The 17,853-nt window shown below is 45.7% G+C and overlaps 1 protein-coding gene across 18 annotated transcripts in view; it reads right to left on the bottom strand.

Moving 5' to 3' along the window:
- Window positions 1–17,853, bottom strand: part of BCAS4 (breast carcinoma amplified sequence 4) — a 59,188-nt gene that overhangs the window by 4,287 nt on the left and 37,048 nt on the right. For 5 of the 18 annotated variants that reach the window (XM_088674639.1, XM_088674640.1, XM_088674646.1 and 2 more), the window contains one exon: window positions 8,250–8,400. The exons of the other annotated variants lie outside the window; for them this stretch is intronic. In XM_088674639.1, the coding sequence (XP_088530765.1) occupies window positions 8,263–8,400 (138 nt within the window). In that variant the 3' untranslated portion in view covers window positions 8,250–8,262. The remainder of the gene's footprint in view (window positions 1–8,249; window positions 8,401–17,853) is intronic. 18 annotated transcript variants of the gene reach the window in all.

The raw sequence follows: 17,853 nt of genomic DNA, 5'->3' as shown, positions 1-17,853 counted from the left end.
GCAGCTTAACAAGATACTTGAGGACAAGAGAACTGAGGCACAAGGTAGTGAAATCTGCTATACTGCCAGCTGTCAGTGAAAGCCTATTAGGAGGGTCTTCTATTCTTAATCACCTCCTCCAGAAACTGGGCAGGGGGAAAGGAATGAATAGTATTTTGGTATTTTGCTGGAAGCAGCCCAGAGTGGTGAGGGAAACCCAGCCAGATGGGCGGGGTATAAATAATAAATAATAATAATAGTCAACAGGGCCTTTGTATGTTACTGTCTCCTCTTCAACTTTTAGTTACTCACAGCTTCCTCTACAAGAACCCTTAGCGCACCCCCCCCCCAATATACATATTTTTAAAATGCAATTCATTGAATCTCACTTCACCATTCCCAACACGCTAGGTCAGTGGAGACTACCACAAATCCTAGACATGTATAATAATAATAAAATCCGTATTTTATAATCATGAAGAAAAAATTAAATTCCATTTAGCCATGCAGAAGCATTCTCCTAACAGCCAGAGGTCCGCAATGATTACACATCTCGGTGGAATTTAAAGCATTTGATTCAGCTATGAAGTTGGAACAGGTTGATATCAAACTTGACCCTCCCACTGTAGTAAGGAAATCGTAGCTGTGGTAAGGTAGGCGACTGCTTGAATAACATTCCCTAACCTTACAAGGGAAACCATTAATGGCCTTTTCTCCAGTGGTTCCAGAGTGGGACAGTTTTAACTTCTGGAGAAGTATCTCCATTGTAGCAAAGTGACACCAAGGACCTCACCTGAGTGCCCAGCCCAGCAGGTAGCTTTATTTCATTGGTGCATCAGAGACAGGTGCCCTTTTCTGGCCGAGACACTGGCTATGTTTGGTTGCACCTCCAAAGCCTGAGAGTGTTCCTGAATTCAGATGGCCGCCTTCTCCTGGTATAGTTAGTTTCTTGTGCTTGGCAAGAAACCTTCAACGCAGAGCAGGAAGGCACCAGAGCCAAAAAGGCTGGTGAGCACTGCAGTTCCTTTGCAGCTCTTCGCTGATCTCCAGCTTTTGCATCCGTAGTGAGGCAAAGGTGCTCCGTCACAGCAACCTGCCTTTCGCATTGCATGGGTGCACTCCCATCATTGCACAGAGTCTCCCTGTGGGCAAAAAGGACTGAAATGCTGCAGGGGAGGTTTAACTGATAGTGGCACATCTCCGTCACACAGTTTGAGAGCTGAGAGCCAGCACCCCCACCCCTGGTTCATCAGCCTCAAAATGGCATCGGGCCACAGCTCAGTGAAGGCTGTTGCACATCAGCACTGAAACCAGCATCTAGTGGCTTCCTCCTGACTTTTTCTCTTGGTGAATCAGAGTCAGCAAGTGCACGGGAGGAATGCTGGTCTCGGCTTTTCCCCTTCCAAGCAGCCCTCCTTCCCACTGAGGTGCCGGATCAAAAATGTGGAAAGAGCAGTACCTCTGCAGTACTGAGGCCTAATTATGATAAAGAACACCAGCACACTTCCCGCCCCCCTCCGGAGGCCCAAGTTTGGAGTGTGACCAGTGTCTGCACCCAAGGGGCAGCAGCTCAGATCAGAACAACATGGAGAGGGCAGGTAGCCATGTGTAGCTTCTGAAGTGAGAAGAAAATGGAGGTGACTGGCAGTTCCCAGGCTCCCTCCTCTTTGAAGCAAGCTGGCCATTCTCTCTGAAAAGCAGCAGTACTGCTACTCAGGAGCTGAGCCATAGGTTGGAATAAGTTTTTTTTATCTTTATAATGCTATTTTTGTGTTCAAACAACTAACAAGATTGGGCACTATCCCCCTTATAGCCTAAAGATCACATTGTTCTTTTCATTAAAGCATTAAGGTTACCAGTTGACCATTGTTTCATTCTGCTGGTCCAGCTTCCCTATTCTAGCAAGTTGAAGGGTAATAATGCATGCATTTTGTTACCTATCCATCTTAAAGCAGCACCGGCCTACAGGTGGCCCCTCCCTCTGTTGCTGGCATTTCATCAGCCAGCACAGCCAATGGTCAGGGATGATGGGAATTGTAGTCCAACAACATCTAGAGGGCCACTTGTTCCCACCCTCATGTAAGGGAAGCTAACTGCTAGAATGAGTGCAAAAAGGCTTTTCTGGGCCCAGTACACTGTACATGGATTGCATTTTCTGCATTCACAAATGACACAGATTTGCATATTATTTGCCATGTGCAAATTTGCACCCTCTTCTGCGGGTGGGGCTGGCCCACACAGAAGGAACTGCTTCGGTAGTTGACAGGTGAATCTTTCCCCATAATTTGATTTCCATACCAGAAAAGGTTTCCTTTGCCTAATTTGTGCTTGCCACACTGCTGCTAAAGGCACAGGAGCCCTGCTTTCCTTCAGTCCCACCCTTAAACATGCAAAGAACAGGTAAAGAGAAAAAGCGACAAACCATTTGGGCAACCTGGTAATCCTGTTTTTAAAATAACTGTATATATGTGTAATATAGCATCCACAGGCAAAAAAGGTGATGAGACACCAGAAATAAAAACACAAAGCCAGGTATATTAGCAACCCCCCCCCCATTGCTACATTCCACTTGTGATGCTGTACAGCAAAGCACAACTAAAAACCAGCTTGTCAACTGTCACAGTGGCCGGAGCGGACTACTTCAGAGTAACGACTCTACCCAGCTCTGCATTTTATTCTTTTATTGGTGCTGTGTATTTACAGTGCTGAAGTCATTGCTATTTACACAGAGCGATGTGTTCAGTCAGGTTCAGAACCTCCGAATGGCTTTTGGCGCGTCTTTCTCCAACACAAAAGCTTTGGTAGACCCATCCTCTTTCCTCTCCTCTTTCTGCGCAATTCCGGAGTTGGGGGGATGGGTCTCCCCCCCTTATTTGCCCCTTCCTGTCCCACCTGGGACCCTGGCTCCGCTACCTTGCCTGAGCCTCGGACACGACTTCCTGCTTCCCCACTGGAATCGGAACTCTCTCTGCTTTCCCCTGTGCTCGGGGATGGGCTTGAACTCAGGAGGGGAGGGACTTCGCGATATCCTCTGTCCCTCACATCCACCCCCCTCCCAAGCTCCCCTTCTCCCCTCCCCAGGTCTCCCCCCTGTGTCGGTGACGACTGGAAGCCTAAGAACTCAGTACTTTCCGAGCCCGTTGGTGTGAACACCTCCCCCCAGTCCTTCGCTCCCCCCCCTTCCGCCTGGGAGGACTGGAATCCCAAAAAGTCCGTGGCGTCAGAGCTGGTGGGGGTAAAAATGTGCTGCCAGTCAGCTTCTTCCTCTGACTGAGTGGATCTCGGCGACGCCCATACTTCTTCCTCTGGTTCCTCAAACTCCGCTTCCCATCTCCATGGTGAACTGCTCTCCCGTACTTCCTCCCCCTCCCCCTCCCCCTCCCTTTCCATGTGCCAGGGCTTGGGTCTGTGGGGAAAGAGGGCGTGAAATTCTTCCACCAAGAATTCCTCCTGTATCTGAGTGGCTGGGACCCATTCATTCTGTGACGGTGGAGCATCCTCCCATGCCATGAGGTACTCCAGGCCCCCCACCCCTCTCCGTGAATCAAGGATGGCCGTGGCCTCATTGAGTGGCTCCCTGCCTTCCCTCTCCCCCCCCTCCCTCGGGGGTTTGTTCGCTGTCTCGGAGCCTGCTACTTTCCCTGTACGGCGACAGCAGCGATCTATGAAACACTGGATGCACCCTCATGTCCTCTGGTAGTGCCAATCTGAAGGCTACCGGGTTGACCTGTTGCGTGACCGTGAAGGGGCCCAGCCGTCTGGGCTCCAGTTTTTTGCACCTCCCTCTGGTGGGCAGGCCCTCCGAGGACAACCAGACCTTGTCCCCCACCCTGATGACCTCCCCTTGTCGCCTGTGGCGATCTGCCCCCTTCTTGTACGCCTCCTTGGCCATCTCCAAGTGTTCTCTGAGCTGCTGGTGCACCGTCTCCAGTTCCTCCGCCCAATCCTCTGCCAGTGGGCAGTCTCTGACGCGATGCTGGGGGGAGTTGCAGAGAAAGCAATTCCCGCCCCTTCCCTCCTTGCGTCTTGTCGCCGCTGGGGTTTGAAAAGCCCCCCCGCGCGCGCTATCAATTTGCATGGGTTCCTGGTCTTGGCCGGCCCCTGGCATGGCGTGAGGTGGCTGTTGGGGGAGTGGCTTCTCCTGCGACTGTGGGAACCAAGCCCGCTTTGCGCGCGTTGCTTGCTTGTCGTTCCACCGGGATTCCTGTCTCACCCCCACCGCTAGAGCCGCTTTGCTCAGCTGATCCATATTACTGGGCTTTGGACCTCTTGAGAGCTCATCTTTCACCTCCTCATTCAACCCTAGGTAGAACGCCGCTTCCATGGGAGGCGAGTGCAGTTCCCACCCCAGTCTGTGCACTAGCATGGTGAATCTCGCCCAATATTCGCGAACTGTCATTGTTTTTTGCCTCAAATTATGCAGTTCCTCTTTGGTCTGGTCCATATGACTATCAGATGCATACATAGTTTTCAAAGCCTCTAGAAATAGTTTGACATTCTTCATGCAAGGATTTTTTGTCGCGATTAACGGTCTTAGCCACTCCCTGGCTGCCCCTGTAAGGTGTTCCACAATAAACGCTACCCTGTGCTCATCATCCGGGAAGTCATCATGGTGCAGCTCAAGAGCATACACTATCTCAGTCTCAAAGCCATGATATTCCCTCGGGTCTCCATTGAACTTGCTTACTAGGGTCCCCGCTCTCCTTCCTGGCAGCACTTGGAGTTGGGGGGCCCCTCCTGCCTTGTTTTTCTTGGCGTCCAGCTTGTTTTGGAGCTCTACCGCCACCGCCCTTAATTGCAGCTCTTTGTCCTGAAGCGCTCTCACCTGTTCCGCAAGTTGTAGCCGGTCCTCCTTGACCTTCTCGGTTTCTTCTTTCGCTGCCTTTAATTCCCCCTGTGCCTGCAGCGCCAGTTGCTGCAGGTCCTGTTGGGCTTTCTCCGCGATCTGCCGCCATTTCTCCGCCTCTGACACACTCATCCCGGCAACTCCAAAGTAGCCCCAAAAAGATTCGGAGGTTGCTGTCACAGTGGCCGGAGCGGACTACTTCAGAGTAACGACTCTACCCAGCTCTACATTTTATTCTTTTATTGGTGCTGCGTATTTACAGTGCTGAAGTCATTGCTATTTACACAGAGCGATGTGTTCAGTCAGGTTCAGAACCTCCGAATGGCTTTTGGCGCGTCTTTCTCCAACACAAAAGCTTTGGTAGACCCATCCTCTTTCCTCTCCTCTTTCTGCGCAATTCCGGAGTTGGGGGGATGGGTCTCCCCCCCTTATTTGCCCCTTCCTGTTCCACCTGGGACCCTGGCTCCGCTACCTTGCCTGAGCCTCGGACACGACTTCCTGCTTCCCCACTGGAATCGGAACTCTCTCTGCTTTCCCCTGTGCTCGGGGATGGGCTTGAACTCAGGAGGGGAGGGACTTCGCGATATCCTCTGTCCCTCACATCAACCTTGAGAAATAACTGTGAGCAAACACAGTTTCACATTCTAAACTCACTTTCTGCCATGAACCAGCCACCAACTCCTATAACAGGAGGAAGCATACAATGGCTGGAATTCCAGCCCCGCTTAACTGGGAGGAAGCCCCGCTAGCTTCAACAGGATTTACTTCTGAGTAGAACTGGTTAGGACTGCACTCTGCGTCACAGGCATCCAATTTTAGTTCTTTTAACCAGACAGATGCCTCTTTGTACTAGGGAGTTGTTGTTTTTTACCCTCCACCCACGAAACTCCAAGACTTCAAGCAAACTTAATCTGACCTGGTTATTGTGTGTTTACTAAGATGCACAAGTCCCACTTGTATTCAGCTGAGCTTATTCCCAGGTTGGTGTGCACAGGAGACTGATTCCTAAGAGGAGTTGCCTTAAGCCAGTCACTGGTGGTGGGAGACCAGGGAAAGCAGAACACTCTACTTTTTAGTTTTCACTATTCGCCTTATACTGGTAAAATAAGAAGGAAAAGCACATCTGATCAACATCTTTCCTAATAGCTTGCTAAAAAATAAAAGCTACTCCCCCTTTTCCAGTATTCTGCCTCAGTAGCAAAGCCATAGGATTTTTAAAAGGTTAGATTATTATTATTTTTTGTTAAAGTTATTAATATGCCTTATAGCATAACTTCAGAACTATAGTTAAGTTCTGCTTTGTAGTAATACTGAACCCTTTTGCCCCTTACAAGAAAGCCAAGACCGCAATCCTGTACCCACTTATCTGGGAGTAAGTCCTGCTAAAGGGCAAAGGAAGATGAGGGGAAATAGTAGATCTTTAAACTGCAGATATTTCAAAGCGAATAAAAAGAGCCAGAACCAGGAAATAAAAAATTGTACTTGATGGGGGAAACAGCAGCTCTTTAATATCCCAGGCTTTCCAACCACCTGGTATCCAAGCGTCCATTAGCTAAAAACAATGAAAGGTGGGAGCAGCCAGCCTAACTCATCTCACACAAATCACTCTTGCCTGCACATTTTCCTTTGCATCTTCCCCTAAGCCTGGTGACTTCACTTTTTAAAAAATAAAATGAAAGCTTGCAGTCCAGCACATCACTGCCCTCTTATCTGCCTCTCAGCAGCCATTAGCGGCAGAATTCACACTCGCCACCAGGCATTTTCGGGGTGGGGTGGGGGTGGAGAGGAACTTATGCCTGAGATGCCAATGTTGCCGACAGCCAGCAGAATCAATATTACACTATATGGGCCATTATAAAAGCCATTCCTTGTATCTATTTTATTTATTATTTCATAGAACCGTAGAGTTGGAAGGGACCCAAGGGTCATCTAGTCCAACCCCCTGCAATGCAGGAATCTCAGCTAAAGCTTCCATGACAGATTTATTTATAGAATAAATGAGACCCCTGGGTATAGGGCAGCATATAAATTGAATAAATAATAATAATATATTGCCATCCCATAAATTACTATCCAAGTTTGTATAATCTAGGGTTACCTCTGCAATGCACTCTATTGATACTGTTCAAGCAGTGGTGGGTCAATATAATCCACACATTCTGGAGCTATCAACTAGGAATCCACTGTCTTCCAAGCCTGCCTATGACCCATAAACACTAAACTGTTGAAATCCTTCATACCTTCTGCTATGAGACAATTTGCTTGGGACGTATCAATGAAACTGTTATCTATAGGCTAAGAAGTTCAGCCAGGAAGGGCATGAGAGTGGTATTCTTTAAGACCATCACTCCAAAGAGAGACGCTGAGTCTAAACTAGCATTTTTTCTAAAGATAGTCAAATAGGAAAGTAGTTTGTCAAACAGTAAAAGCTAAAGGGACCCCTGACCGCTAGGTCCAGTCGCAGACGACTCTGGGGTTGCTGCGCTCATCTCGCTTTACTGGCCGAGGGAGCCGGCATACAGCTTCCGGGTCATGTAGCCAGCATGACCAAGGCGCTTCTGGCGAACCAGAGCAGCGCACGGAAACGCCGTTTACCTTCCCGCCAGAGCAGTACCTATTTATCTACTTGCACTTTGACGTGCTTTCGAACTGCTAGGTTGGCAGGAGCTGGGACCGAGCAATGGGAGCTCACCCCATCTCGGGGATCCGAACCGCCGACCTTCTGATTGGCAAGCCCTGGGATTTTTTAATGTTGGTGTGCCAGCCTTGGTGTTGCCCCACTGTCTTAGGACCCCTAGACTTCTGGTCAGGCTAAATTAAGGTAAATGAAAGGATTAATATTTACATGTTCTCAAAGTCTGAAACATTTTCTAGGAGCCTATACATTACTTATAGCTTTCACTTTCCATTTTGTTCATCTTGCTCCCAAACACTGCTTATTGAGAAGCTAAGAAAACTGAGAAACAAACGTAAAATACCTATGTTGTATTAAATCACAATTAACTGGTGCTCACTCGATGATACTAACAAGGGAACTGTATTTTCAAAGTTACATCGATATTGAGGTCCAAGCAGCTGGAAAGATTAGTTCCTATTTCTCCTGGGGTTCACAGTCTAATAGCTGCTCAACAGAAGCAAAGAATAAAACATACATGGCAGAGCGCTAGGCCAATTGTTAAAAAAAGGTGAGAGGCCACATCACAGAAGATCTGCACAAAATCAAAAGGTTTTGCTGTCCACATAACCACCATTCTAGGATTAGACAAGATTATCTGCTTCACCATATAACTCTCCTCATATTTCTGTGAGGGACCAAAGCTTGATCAATATGGACAATTCCATACTTTCAATATCGTAATCTGTGTTTGTGGGGCAAGTGGCTTTTTCAAACCAAAAACACCTTAATAAAAAAAGGAATGCATACCCAACATCTATTTCTATGTATAGAGGGTCAGACTCCTAGCACTTTTGCGTTGGAATTCTCCCGAGTCGACAGTAGTTTGTAAGAAACACCAAAGAAGTGGGGAGAGGGGAATTCTTACAGCATCTGTCTCCATGTCTTCATTAGTCACCGGCTTAAAAAAGGGGAGATGTGATTATTGAGTTAATTTTCCTTTATACGCTGGTTTGGAAGCCTGTTGTCAGACAGAAAGGTGGGATATCAATATTTTAAATAAATCCAAGGCAGTCTTGGGATTCCCAATCCCTACGTAGCAGTACATTTATAGGAAAGCATCAGCAGATGGGAGATGCTTCATGTGACTTCTGCTCACGACTAATTCTCTACAAATGTGTCTTCCTCCCACAGCTGTTTACACACACACACACACACACACACACACACACACACAACCATTCCCTTCTCCCCTAAGCTAGGCCCAAAGATCAAAAAGTGTCGCTGGTTGTGAACTCAGGGGAGATGAACTTGCAGAGAAAACATGGGCAGGCAGGGAGAAGGGTTCGATACCCTGGCCCCACATGATCTCAGAAAATGCAGGTCTGGAATCGGGCATTTGCCAAAGTAACATGTAACTTGGTCCTTGACTAGGCATTGTTAAAATTCCTTCCGATGTTTACAGATTCTGAAGGGCCTATATAACCAATGCCCATGAACTGCATTCTACAAAGAACCTCAGTCAGTGTAGGTGGAGTCAGAGACTAATGGCACAAACAGCTTGGGAGTTGGCAAACTGCCAAGAAGAGGCCTTCTGAGTACTTAGCAAAGTGAAATGCAGATTTACTTAAGCACATATAAAAAGTAGTGGCACAGGTAGGCAGAAAGTGGGTGCCGTGGAAGAGAATTTTGGTGCCGTACATACTAAAACCCAATGCACTGGACACAAAAGTTGTAAACTGAGCCCTTTCTGCCATGCGAAATCAGGAGAAACTTGTGCTTGGAGGAGAAAAAATCAACAGGTTATGAGAATCTCCATCACCCAGTAAATTTGGATATATAACCAACCACCCGACACTTTAATAAAAAGGTAACGGTACCCCTGACCATTAGGTCCAGTCGCGAACGACTGAGGTTGCAGCACTCATCTCGCTCTATAGGCCAAGGGAGCCGGCATACAACTTCTGGGTCATGTGGCCAGCATGACTAAGCCGCTTCTGGCGAACCAGAGCAGTGCACAGAAACGCCGTTTACCTTCCCACCGGAGAGGTACCTATTTGTCTACTTGCACTTTGACGTGCTTTCAAACTGCTAGGTGGGCAGGAGCTGGGATCGAACAGCGGGAACTCACCTCGTAGTGGGGCCTCGAACCCTCAACCTTCCGATCGGCAAGCCCTAGGCCCTGTGGTTTAGACCACAGCGCCACCTGCATTAGCCGACACTTTATTAAGGATCACGGTAAGGGTAGGCTAAACTAGTCATCCTGAATAAGCACAACATCTTTATGAACAGTAAATGATAATATATTCTTTAAATTATATCAACGGCCCTTTTCTACTTGGAATATGAGCTTAGAAGATATACAGTTTTGGATTTTAAACTCCTAAGGGTCACACCCCCTGACTTCCTTATGAGGACTGAATGGGGGGAGGGAATGGAAAAGAAAGGTTTTTTTCCAATAATAATAATAATAATAATAATAATAATAATAATAATTCCTCCTCCACCCACAGCAGGGATAAAAGAAGTGGGGGACTTCATATCTGTATTGGAGGTAGGGAATGTGAAAGAGCGGCATAGAGATTGGCTGCATGGCAGGAGGCAGGTGCCATGGAAAACACCAACCACCGGCTGACTACACAGAACTGAGCTCATCTCAATAGCAATTATGGAGCCTTCATTAAGACACTTCTCACATAGTTCTAGGCTTTTGGGGGCTAGACGTTTACTCTGAAAATAAGAGACAAGGAAACCATAAAGGCACCAGATGCTAGCTTCTATACTTGAAATTGCAAAACATATAATACATGCAGCCCTAAACCTGAAATTGGGAATCAAATCCGGCAGTCCTTACGACATTAGGAACCTCTGTTCGGCTCAAGATCCCTGGTTACTCCTCTTTTCAGCCATGAACTTAGCTAAGCTTTCCTATATGATGTTGCCAGAAGCGACATGTCTATAAATGAGGGCCTCTGCTTGTTTTCTATCTGCTGTTTGTGATCAACTTGACAGTCTGTATCTGCTGGCACTCTGGGCTTTGTGCAAGGGCATTTTGCTCTAGTTTCTAACGTAGACTGTGCTGCGTTGCCTCTGAACACGACATACTCGTGCTGAAAGGAAGAAGAAAAGAAAATGCTGATGTCCAAATCAAAAAGCGCTTAAACATGCTCCATCTGCTGCATGGTCCCCCCAAGTGGAGGGCTATTCTTATACCCACTGCTGTGTCTGTGGTATCCACAATGGCAGACAGCTGCAGAGCTGCAGTTTCCCAGCTGATGCCAGAGGTAGTCAATTAATGAAAAGTCTCAATTAACAGCACCAGGAGGCAGGCCACTATTCTCCACATTTACACAAAGAGGGGAAACCAAGTTCAGGGAGGCTACACTCCCCGCTCCAGTTATAGATAAGAGATTAATGCATGACCCAGAATCTCCTGGAGTCAGATGCGGAAGAAGTGCTAACTTCAAATGGAAAAAAAACCAAAACCCATGTGCTACACCGCTATGAAAAGGAGCCACTTGTGCAAACAAACTCTGCTACTTGAACCCAAAAGGGAGGGGATAATACAAAAAGGTCAGTGTGTGGCCTCAAAACTATCCTGATTCCCAAGAAAGGCAGAAAACCCAGACCCTGAAATAATGGAGAACTGTTTGTCAATTAAAGGGTTAAGCAGCTGCAACCCACACCCCGGGGGTCCATATAACTTTTTGGGGGGGCGGAGGCGATATTGGTGCACAGATCCTGGGGATAAAAAAGCCCATTCAACATGGCATGGCATAGCCAGCTAAGAGGGAATAAAAATAGTCTTGTGTATGACTATGTGAAAACTCTCTCTCTCTCTCTCTCTCTCTCTCTCTCTCTCTCTCTCTCTCTCTCTCACCATAGAACTGGCACTGCAGCATGGATGGGGGATGGGAAGCCAGAAAGAGAAGCTGCAGTAATCATGGCGACTCCTGCAGGCTGAGCTCTGCTAGGTAAACCACAGTGAAGCACTGTGTAATAGCAACCGCTGGCCACAGCAACTGCAAAGAGAAAGAGCTAGAATTTCCCCGGCAGGCCAGGAAAGCTTTGCTCCTACTGGCCAGGAGAGAACACACACACACACACACACACACACACACACACACACACACACACACACAAATGCACACACCTTTCTTGTCGAATTAAGAGGCAACAGGAGCTTCGGTGTTCTGCAGGTTAAGTGCAGTTGCACGAGGGCAAAGAAGTAAAGGCGGTTTAACACTCAACCGGAGCTGCCGTTAAGGCAATGGGATCTTTGGATATTCAACTGCTTCTGTTAGCAGGAATGTTCATCTACCAACAATCATTCTGAAATAACCTATTGGCGCCCGATTATTTGAAATGAGCTACTTAAGAGTGACTAGTGCAAAAACTTAGATTGCAGTGCAGTAAGGAATGGCCTGCAATCCATGCAGGAAAATGTACTGATACTCACGTGCGAACGTACTGACTAACATCCTTAGACGTTTTTTCTGACCAATTGTTGCTGTTGTTGTTGTTTCCATTTATATTCTGCCTTTTATCAAAAGATCTCAGGTCGGTGTAAAACATAAAAAACATACAAGGTGTGCCATTTGTTTGGTTCACAGGAAATACATAATGCCAACAATCAGCTAGTAAAGAAAACGTAAAGGGGGGCTCTCTGGCACGTCCAAACCCAGAGTTAAAAAGGTGGTGGGGGGAAGTCTCTTCCCTTCGCCTTAAACCTGATCTTCCATTGATCTTAATGTCCCCCAAAGGCTTCTTTTCCGCCCTCTTTAAGCCTAAGCGATTGGAATTTTGACATCAACTTTGGTCCAGGAGGCAGATCCTTTTAGGGATCTGGTCTATGGAGCCAAGAAGGTTCCCTGCTCCTTCTCTACATGATCCCACCTATTCACCTTGGCTAGGGAGAGCCATTCAAGATAAGCCTGCCTCCTTGATCCATCTGGGGGGAAGAGGGTAGAAGCTTCCACAGGCTTCAAGAAAACGGGTGGATAAATAGTACAAAAATATAAATTCTCCCCTTTCCCACCCATACCAAGCTTGAAGTTAATGATAATTAACCTAAAGAAGGACTCTGATTAATAAATACAGTCGTACGCTGGCTCCCAAACGCCTTGGTACGCAGACATTTTGGCTCCCGAATGCCACAAACCCGGAAGTGAGTGTTCCGGTTTGCAAATGTTCTTTGGAACCCGAACATCTGACGGGACTTCCGATGGGCTGCAGGAGCTTCCTGCAGCCCATCAGAAGCCGCGCTTTGTTTTCCAAACGTTTTGGAAGTCAAACGGACTTCCAGAACGGATTCCGTTTGACTTCCATATAATCATATTACCTTTCTTCAAAAAGCAACAACATATGCCCACCTCCCTTGTCTGACTTGTCTTTCAGTTTCTGTAAGTTTCTTGAGGGCAGGCACCTGTCTCTTTTTTCCAAAAGATGTTCTGCGTTGATGGAATGGTACATACAATAGGCTTTGGGGACAATCCTATGGCAAGATCTGCTGGAATGAGCAGATTGGGGTGCAGAGGATCCCCATCAACATCAAGTACTTGACCCTGGCTCGGCCAAAGATACATTGGCTTAATTTGCTAATCAGGACTCATCCACCTAGTTTGAAGCTGGCAAAGCCAAGGCCAGTGTAAGACCCTAAAGGGGGGCATTCCAGGGGTGCGGCAGGCGCAGGACCAGAGAGTGGTGACTTAGGCTGCATCTCAAGCCTGCCCAGCTCAGCCATGTGACTTGGCAACCCAAAGTAGAAGACTATTTTAAAGGCTCACTTGCTTTCCTTCTGCTGGGCTTGTGCCCTGCTATGGAACAGAGTTTTGGTCTGCTGTACTTTACTTTGCCTTAACTTACCCTAGCTTGCTTTTCACCAGTTGCTCGTGCATAGGATTGCTCCCCTAACCATTATTTCTCAAGGAAGAAAATATGACAATCCTAAAAAGAGGTTTACATGACACACATCACCTTTATGCTATGTTAAGCTGCACCATTGTGGTGTTATGCTGGTCACAAAAAATGCAGTATGCACATTTTCTCAATGGTAAGAAAATCAATGAAGAGAATAAAATTATAGACATGATATTTCTTTTAATTTCTTGAGGTGGGGGAGTATTTTTTGTGTGACTAATGTAACACTCAAGTAAAGTAAGTTTTACTCTCCAAAGTTCAGCTGATTGTGCTCCTAACATAAAAAAAATCTTGTCATATTCACCACAGGAGAGAGCAAACTGTCAATACAATAAAAGGTCATTAACCTATTCTCTATTTCATTGGAGAGATATTTAACTGAACTTTAGAGGGAGGGAACAGAGAAATTCAGAGTCATCTTGCATGTCGTGCTTCTGGTTGTTTTGCTCATGTGTAAAACGCCATTTTGAAAAAACTGTCAGATAATGAAACTTTGGGAAATTATCTTTAAAATGTTATTGAACAAGTTAACTGTATATGAAAATGAAAAATGAGTCTATAGGTTGACATTTTCATAAAATTACCCACCCAACTATGAACAATTACTTTCTTCCAGAAGGAAGTCTTTGTACGGTAGGCCACTGCCTGCCTGTTCTTCTAGATAATGAATAGCATGTGTTTCATATATCATCCCTCTGTGTTGCCACAGGTTTGCCGTGGTTTAAGTATGAATATACTTATATTTAAACTAGGGGCTAGGCTTCTGAGCTCTATTTCTACTTCTTCTTGAATAAAAACTAGCTAGAATAAAGGAGACAAACATCAAAGAAGTCCATGTTCCCAAATCCCTGATATCTGAAAAGTTTGTGATGGGACCATCCATAAAATATTTCCAAAATATGTTTGTCTTCAGCCCAGTCAATAACAATGTACACTATTCAGTGCCTTCATGTTTAGAACTTGTCAGTTGAACATATCAAAAATAAGAAAGCACATCATCAGATACAGGCCAGTGCTATGATAATAGTATTTAATCTGCATTTGCTAAGAGCCCAATCACTGCAATATTTATAACAGCTTAGGGTACAGGAAGCCATGCACAGCTTCTCTCTATTTTTTTATTGTGATTTGGAATGCTGTGAATATTTGCAATTTTGGGGTGAACAACAAAACTGCACATCCACTTTCCCCAAATGGGAGCAGGTTTACAAATATGACCAGATCAGTAAAAAAAGAAAGAAAAATAAAAGAGGCAGCTTCATCGTGCAAGCTGTTGTGCATTTATGCCAATCGCACCTGCAGTGCCAACTATGATAAAGATCTGCATTAAATTATGGTGCTGTGTCTTTGAATGGGCAACATGAAAAGCATATGTGATGCACATTAATGATTGAAATCTACTTTGTGAAAAAGGCATAGCCACTTTGGTGGACAAGTGTCACAAACGTGTGATGCCAAGAGACACGGAAGCAGAAAAGGCTGTGGAAATAAAAGGAACAGGTTTTGCACACCCTTATTAATTTTCGTCTCCATATTAAAAGTGAGTAATTTACACTGTAGACAAATGAATGCGTTGAGAGGAGGGGGAGGGATCTGGTTTCAAAATTTCACACTCCTCAGTTTTTCCTCAAGGACTCATTGATTGCCAAACCTCAGCACATATCAAATAATTCAAGTTGAACAAATTCATTAACTTGTAAACACTACTTAACTAGCTGCAAGTCCATGACAGAAGCCTACATCATTGTTAAAATCAGCATCTAGGGGCAAGGACTGCGTTTTGTGTGTTAATACTTGCCATCTGCTCATGTTGCATTTTCACCACAGGGAAAAAAAATGGAATGGCAGAAGAGTGCTTCTAGCTTATGCGGAGCTACTGTTTGTATAGATGCACAAAGTTGAACGAAGCAAAGCAGACAAACCCCACACCACAGGGGGGGAAAAACCAGAACCTGAGCAAAGTTGAGTGGCTTTTCAAGGTATTGCTTGTGCCTTACAGCCACCAAACTGGGAAATCCTTTGGAGGGAGAGAGAAAGGGGGGGAAAGTTCCTGTGCATATTTGATACTCCAGACAGCAAGAAATTTGCCTCAGGGAAAAGCTCTGTGGAGAGAGTTGGGGGAGGTGCGGTGCGCTGAGAGCCGAGCGAAAATGCCTTGTGTTGGGAGGTAGGCGAGAGATCAGCCAAACGTTATGACTCCTATAGGCCACAGTGAAGAACAGCACCTTTGCTGCAACCACCATTACATCACAGCCGGAGAGCTGCTAGCAGCCTACAGAAAATGGCCATAATCCTACCCAGCCAAAAGCAGACGCAGCAGCACACACCCCACTTCTCGGCATGCGGCTGGAGACTTACATAAGTGCTTCCGCTCACCGGAAATAATTATTGCCTTGAAAGCAGTTGCCCTTTGAAAACGTCCATCGAAGGCCTAGGTTTTATTCGTTTTTAAGCAGAAGACTGGCCTGTTGCTATTGACAGTGTGAGCCTTGGTTTAGCCAGACCTTAACGTGTTATACTCTTCCTGCTTCCCTTGCAGAATGCTGGTTTTAAGACTGCGCAAGGTATTCCATGCAGCACGAGTCGGCTGATCTTATTATATAAAGTCCTTCAACAGGGAAACATGAAAAGGACCTTTGGAGAAGAACAGAAAACTAACATGCAGCTTTATCAACAAATTGGTTTCCTTGGGGCTTTTTGCTACCAAACAGGTCCATAAGAATGTGTTGCTGTTTTTAGAGTTTGGGTAATAGCAGATTTTGATTATGAATTGAGGAACATGCTGCCATTTTGTAGGTGTTCAAAAGGACTGCAGAAACATTTACATTCTGGGGTGTTAAAACCAAAGCAAGTACATCTCTGGTAGGTATGTTGAGTTTGAGAACGTTCTCATGTCCCATCTAGTTTTTTTAATTCCTCACTTGCATCTCTTCTGTACACTGCAATCTCATTTCTCCATTCAGCAAAGTATCCTTGTTTATCATTATGAAAGGCAAGGGTGCTAGAGGAGGAGTCTTGAAAGAAAAAAACAGATTGAAAATGAACCCTTCTTTGCAGGAAGATGATAAGTTTCAAACCTCTGTTCATAAATTTCACATGGTATTGACGATTAAAATACTTTAAACAACTGATAGAATAAAAATTCTTTGGAAACTTTCTGAATGGAAAACTTGGCCATGATTTTATTCAATACATAGCCATTCATTCACCACTAGCCAGACTAAAGTATAACATTTTCATTAAAAAAAACCATGGGACACAGAAATACCAACTTCGCCCTCACCAAAAGTAGTGTTCTGATTCACAATATATAAAACTTGATTAAAACCCCCAGCAAAATTAAATTCACAATTCTTCACCAGCAACAGGCAACAAATATTGTTATGTGAGATTTTAAAGAAATAGCCTCCCAAAATGAGTTTCTCATATCAATATGTTCCTCAAAGATAAAAGCCATGCCACCTTTTTCTGATTTTAAATGGAAGCCATTGGCTTAAAGATCAGCTAATTTAAGGAAGCCCAAAGAAAGAAAGTCTCCTGTCTCCTCTTCCCCTCTGCAACTACTCACGACCCCCAAAATACCTATTTGTAGGGTCAGGGGCTGGTGGGATGGAGCATGGGAACCTTTCCTGTCAACTTCCTGAAGTTAAGTTATCCTGGGATCCAAGCTACCGTGTTTCCCCCTTTTTAAGGCGTAGTCATAAAATAAGCCATAGCAGCATTTCTAAGCATTTGAGAAATATAAACCGTACCCCGAAAATAAGCCATAGTGATAGGCGCTGTGTGGAAGAGAGCACTGAGCTCCCCGAGTCAGCAGCAGCAACGCCGGCCGCAGCAGTGTTTGCTGAGTCCTTTCTTGCTTTTGGGACTTGGTTACTGTGCTGGCTTGGGATGGTGTGTGTGCAATTGCTGTTGCTGCTTCGTGTTTTTCAGCTGGATTCTCTGGGTTCTAAGCACTTTCCCCCGTTTGTTTGCGAAGCAGCACTCGGCTGCAGCCCCTGCCTCTCCCGGCGGCTGCATCGATCCCCAGGAGGCTGCATTTGATCGCTATCTCCTTTTCTATTTCTTTTGTCTTTGAGCACCCGGCCCCGCCCCCTCTCCCCTTCGTGGAATGAAGAACGGAGTTTTAGCAGCATTTCCTCATTATAAAAAAAAGGTCAGGAACTTTTACTTTAACCTCAAAAATGGGATATTTCCTCTCTCTAAAAACAACTCTGACCTGAACACCAATAAAACGGGGGTAGATCACCTCCAGTTTATAAATCCGCAAGTAGATCGCAGTCTCCTGGAAGTTGGGCTCTATACTTTGGCTGATTGCAAGCCTTTGCATCTTTAAAAAACAAAAACCATGCGCTTCTCAGTCTTAATTTTCCTTTAATTCATCCCCCTATACCCTCCTCCAACCATTGCCTCCTTCCATTCCTTACCCCCCTCCCTCTCTCCCCACTTCCCTCACTCCTGTGCGATCTCATTTAGTCATATACTTGCTTTTTCT

Source organism: Zootoca vivipara, chromosome 7 (genome assembly GCF_965207765.1).
Source record: "Zootoca vivipara chromosome 7, rZooViv2.hap1.1, whole genome shotgun sequence".
Classification (NCBI taxonomy): domain Eukaryota; kingdom Metazoa; phylum Chordata; class Lepidosauria; order Squamata; family Lacertidae; genus Zootoca; species Zootoca vivipara.
This window is presented reverse-complemented; position numbering and strand designations above follow the sequence as displayed.